General features: G+C 35.1%; 1 protein-coding gene across 1 annotated transcript in view; it reads left to right on the top strand.

Annotated features, from left to right (window-relative positions):
• The window catches only part of LOC132191618 (putative receptor-like protein kinase At3g47110), a 10,344-nt gene extending 4,519 nt beyond the window's left edge, over window positions 1-5,825 (top strand). The window contains exons 5-6 of the mRNA XM_059606704.1: window positions 2,146-4,897; window positions 5,464-5,825. Of these exons, the coding sequence (XP_059462687.1) occupies window positions 2,146-4,897; window positions 5,464-5,825 (3,114 nt within the window). The remainder of the gene's footprint in view (window positions 1-2,145; window positions 4,898-5,463) is intronic.
• The last annotated feature ends 214 nt before the right edge of the window (window positions 5,826-6,039 follow it).

Raw genomic sequence — 6,039 nt, 5'->3', positions numbered from 1 at the left:
TGCCCGTTAGTAACATGTCAAATTTGACACGTACCATTTAGTAACGTGTCAACTTTGACACGTTAATTACTAAAGTTTTCAAATTTTTATTTTTTAATTTTACTTTTTTTTCAATTTTCAAATTAGTAAGGTGTCAAATTTGATACGTTACCATTTAGTAGCGTATCAACTTTGACACGTTACTAAAGTTTTCGAATTTTCTTTTTAATAATTTTTTTTTTTTTTTCAGTTTTCGAATTAGTAACGTGTCAAATTTGATACGTTACCATTGGTAACGTGGGTAAAGTGACACGTTACTAAATGGTACGTGGCGAAAATTATGAACAGTACACATGTTACTAATACCGCATTTTTTTTGTAGTGTTCCTGACAAAATAATGGAGATCGTGGATGAGGGTTTAATGAGAGCAGAAAATGGACGAAATGCAACTGTCATGCAAAGTGTTCTTTCATCCATCATGGATTTAGGTTTAAAGTGTTCTGAAGAGTTACCAGATGAAAAAGTCGATATCAAAAATGTGCTTACCAAGCTTAAAAAAAATCCAATTGAAACTTTTTGAAAACAGAAATGAGGGAGTCTGACATATTTTTCCTTGGTTTTATAGGGTCTGTATTTTAATTTCTTACCGTACTTACAAGTGGTATGCTTCATGTTTGTATGACTCCAATTTAAATAAATGCTTTGGCATTTTCTAACATCTTCCTCCCGATTCATTTCTCATCTTTTTTTCTCCTTACACTTGCGAGAACTATGGAATGACGAAAGGATAATTAAAGCAACACTCAAGGCAGGGCATATAAATTCAATTTTCAAATAAGTGAAGGATAATTATAACCATTCAAAAACTAAAACTAAAGAGTAAAGAGGGAGACGTTGGTTTTCCTTTCTCTAATCAGAACAAATAAGTGAAGCTTATGCTTTTACCCGAGGCCTGCCTTACAAATTTTTCCTTTCTAAATTCACTAAAATTTTTAGGAGAAAGTAAAAAAAATTAAAAATTAAAAAAATCTCCTACTTAAGTATCATTAAATTATACTTCTCTGTCAACTTATGCTTTTATTAGAGTATTATAGCCGACATTCTGAATTCGAACAAGAAATGCCTATATATTCATAAATATTGAAGTATAGAGATTATTATGCACCGAATAACATCAAAAGTGTTGATTTCATAATATTAGAATGTCTAATGATTTTTTAGTTGGAGAACTAATTAATTGTTGCGGGTAGAACATATAAGGCATATTTTCAAAGAAGCGATTTGTTACTGAGCCATCTTATTTGAAATAACAAAAGGATGTTTAAATACTCAAAGTTTGATAAGTGGTGATTTAATAACTATATATTAAAATATTAACTTAAATAATTAAATTTATATTTTTCTATTAACTTAAACACATAACACAGACTACCACTCAAATTCTTCTTGAATACCCAAAATTATTCCAATTTCCGGGCTTAATTAGTATTTACATTATCTAATTTGCCACCGAAATGCACTGCTGATCAACACGGTGATGCATGGCCCATTCTCTAATCTGTCAAATCTTGCACCATTCTCGACAAATGCTCCTGAAAATGCAACTCCATCTGTAATCCAATTTCTGGGCTTAGGATTTGGGAGGGTAAATTAAACAATTGTCTACCTTCAATAACACATGCCACCTTCATTTCTTCTTTCTCATCATCCCTCTTCGCAGAATTAGTTGATCACGCGAAGCACGCATGCTTAGACTTCCCAATCACGATTCACAAAGCCAATTGTTGAAGAGGAAAATGCGCGGCTTTAGACTTCCAACTGACGATGCCACTGTTTAAGAGGGAAAAACCCCACAACTTCAACTCATATCATCATAGAGAAGAAGAGTAATTAAAGTCTTGTGCGCAGTGCAACAATTTCTCTTGCTGCCACCAACCAATTCACCAAAAGTGTGGGCGATAAGATTATTATAACACCATGCTTCACTTCCACTATAAAAGCCCCTCAACACCCGTTCTTATTCCCAGGCCTTCTTCTTTATTCTATCTATTTCTCTCTCTCTGTCTCTCTCTCTTGCTAATACAGTCATGTTGCTAATAATAGAAAGGCCCTCCAATATTCTCCTGCTCTTGGGTTTTCTGTTAATGCAATCATGCATGTTTCAGTTGGCCCAATCTTCCACCAACTTTACCGACCAATCAGCTCTCAATGCCTTCCATTCTAATATCATCTCCGGTCCAAACCAAACTGTCTTGGCTGCTAATTGGTCCACAGCTACAAACTTCTGCAGTTGGATTGGGGTCTCATGTAGCCGACGCAGACAAAGAGTCACAGCTTTGAACCTTCGCCTCATGGGTCTTCAGGGCACCATTTCTCCACATATTGGTAACCTCTCTTTCTTGATTTACCTTAATCTACGCAACAATAGCTTTTTTGGTTCTTTTCCTCATGAGATCAGTCGCCTACATCGCTTGAGAATACTCCAGCTGTCATTCAACCAATTGGAAGGTAGCATCCCTCCAACTTTGCATAATTGCCGGAATCTTCAAGGAATACTACTTGCGGGAAACCATCTTACGGGTGCAATTCCATCAACCCTCGCCAACATGTTGTCATTAGAGGCCTTGGATTTGGAAGACAATAGCCTCACAGGTCCATTTCCTCCTGTCATCTTTAACATATCCTCTCTAGCCGAAATAGGCCTTTCAAATAATCAAATCTCAGGAACTCTTCCAATGGATCTATGTAGCCATTGTCCTAATCTTCAAGGACTTTATCTTTACTTGAACGAGTTCAGCGGTCAACTCCCTTCACAAATAAACCATTGTAGAGAGCTTGCAGTCTTAGACCTATCATACAATAAATTTGAAGGCAGTATTCCAAAAGGTTTTGGAAGTTTAGATAAGCTTGAAGAGCTATATCTTGGAGGTAACAACTTAACCGGTAATATACCTCCTACCATAAGTAACTTGTCGAGGTTATATGTATTTGGCATTGAGGAAAACAACATTAAAGGAAGCATTCCGAGTGATTTATGGCATCTTCCAAATCTGGAACTATTGAATTTAGAAGAAAATTATATCACAGGGACAATCCCCCAAAGCCTCTTCAACATGTCCTCTCTACAAAAAATCTCCTTGGTTAATAATTCCCTATATGGCAGTCTTCCATCAAATTCTGAATTTTACTGCCCCAGTCTTGAACTTCTAACTTTTGGTCTCAACAAATTTAGTGGTCTCATCCCATCACATCTTTCAAATTGTTCCAAGCTCGTAGTATTAGATTTAAGTTCAAACATACTCTCTGGACCAATACCAAAAAGTCTTGGACACTTAAAATACCTTCAAATACTTGGTCTATCTGACAATCAGCTAACAGGAGAGCCTAAAGATCAAGTGCTTAATTTCCTTTCATACTTATCTAATTGCAGAGTTTTGGAATTGCTGGAAATATCCAATAATCCATTGGATATTACTCTTTCGGATACCATCGGAAACTTTTCAACCACCCTTAGAACCATTAGTGCACACCAATGCCAAATAAAAGGTCGTGTTCCTATGAGTATAGGTTCCTTAAGAGGCTTGACCTGGCTTGATCTGAGCAATAACAATTTGACTGGAAACATGCCATCCACAATTGGAAGATTGGAGGGGTTACAAAGATTACATCTTGGTGGTAATAAGATCAAAGGATTCATTCCAGAAAGCATATGTCAACTAAAGAACTTAGGTGAGTTAGATCTTTCAAATAACAAAATCTCTGGATCCATCCCAAATTGCATTTCGAACCTCAATATTCTGCAGAAGCTATACCTGAGTTCTAATAGGCTGGAATCACCAATACCATTAAATTTATGGAACCTTGAGAATCTATTGTTTTTGAACCTATCATTGAATTCCCTTGGTGGGTATTTGTCTCCAAACATGAAAAAATCGAAGGTTATTGTAGCCATCGATTTATCTTGGAACCAAATTACTGGAAATATTTCAAGCATCATTGGAGCTTTTGAAAGCCTAAATTATCTTGATTTGTCAAGGAACTCATTTCAAGGAGACATTCCACAATCTTTTGGAGACTTGAAAGGATTAGATGTGTTAAATCTCTCATACAATAATCTCTCTGGTGTAATTCCTAAATTTCTTGAGGCACTTTTACATCTCAAGTATTTGAATGTATCTTTCAACAAGCTATCCGGAGAGATACCATCTAGCGGGCCTTTTGCAAATTTCACAGCTAAATCATTTTTAGGAAACAAAGCACTTTGCGGGAATCCAATTTTCGGAGTTTTACCTTGTCAAAGTCTGAACTCCAAAGGATCAAAAGTGAAACAGAGTCTGCTCAAATATTTTCTTCCTGCCATTGCTTCCATTATACTCTGTTTAGCATTGGTCTATATGTTGAGAAGACACCGAGAAAGTAAAATACAGCTTCCAAGTTTATTTAGTTCATTGTCTTTATCAAAGCATAGAATGGTATCATATCAAGAGCTTTGCCAAGGGACAAACAACTTTTGTGAAAGCAACTTGCTTGGAGCTGGAGGTTTTGGTTCTGTTTACAAAGGCGTGTTGCTTGACGGGACTGTTATTGCCATTAAAGTTCTAAATTTGCAATTGGCCAATGCTTTCAAAAGTTTCAATACAGAATGCAAGGTCTTACAGACAATCCGACATAAGAATCTTGTTAAAGTCATAAGTACATGCTCTAACCTTGAGTTTAGAGCTTTAGTACTACAATATATGTCGAACGGTAGCCTTGAAAGGTGGTTATACTCTTATAACTACTGCTTGAATCTTCTTCAAAGAGTAAACATTATGGTTGATGTTGCATCGGCGTTGGACTATCTCCACCACTGTCTATCAGAATCTGTGGTTCACTGTGATTTGAAGCCTACCAATATCCTTCTAGACGAAGGACATGGTTGCACATGTGGGAGACTTTGGCATTGCAAAGATTTTGATCCGAAAACAAGGATGCTACACAAACCAAAACTCTTGGTACACTAGGCTACATTGCTCCAGGTACATGAATTCACCTCTACTTATTTTATTGGTATGAGGGTATCTAAAAATGGCTAATATCATGAACAACAATAGATGCTAGTTTCAAGAATACAAATGTAAATGGAAATTTTTGATGATTCAATTTTATATAGGCTTCATATTCATACGTTTATATTTGAATATGCACTACCAAGAAAAACTACACAAAATATGATTACTTAGCTGGTGGATATAATTACATATTTATTCCTCTTATGCATCGATTGCTAATTATTCTAAAATACTTTTAAAAAAATATTTCTATCAAGGACAATCACGTTATATGCTTCTTGCTCACTAGCTTAATATGAAGTAATTCTAGATGAGTACAACCAATCCATATTTAGATGAGTTTATATATATATATATATATATATATATATATATATATATATATTGAATAACTAACTTAAAGACTTTTTGTACAATTGCGAGTGTGGATAGAGTATGGTTTTGAAGGAAAAGTCTCCATCAAAGGCGATGTTTATAGCTACGGTATAACATTGTTGGAGATGATCACAAGGAAGAAACCTACCGACAATATGTTTGAAGGAGAATTGACTATGAGGCAATGGATAAATGCATCACTTCCTGACAGAATGATGAAAGTTGTGGATGACGCTTTATTGAGAACAGAAAATGGAAGAGATGTAACTACCATGCAAAGTGCTCTATCATCCATCATGGAATTAGGTTTAAGGTGTTCTGAAGAGTTACCAAATGAAAGAGTCGATATCAAAGATGTGCTTGTGAAACTTCAAAAAATTAAATTGACTCTTTCTGAAAACAAAAATCGGGGTATCTGATACCTTTTATTTAGGTTTTATTTGGTTTGTCTTTTTATTTCTTAAAGTACTTTCAAGTCGTGTATTTTATGTTTGTATGACTTCTCAGGTTTAAATAAATGGCATGGGATTTTCTAACATCTTTTTCTCTTTCTTTTTTTCTTCTTACATTTCTTATTGAGATATATCAAATTTACTCAAGGTTTATTCTTTATGCTTCACAGGTACTAAATTA

The sequence above is a fragment of the Corylus avellana genome, chromosome ca9, assembly GCF_901000735.1.
Source record: "Corylus avellana chromosome ca9, CavTom2PMs-1.0".
Classification (NCBI taxonomy): Eukaryota; Viridiplantae; Streptophyta; class Magnoliopsida; order Fagales; family Betulaceae; genus Corylus; species Corylus avellana.
Note: the sequence above shows the minus strand (reverse complement) of the source record. Positions and strands in the feature narration are given on the sequence as shown.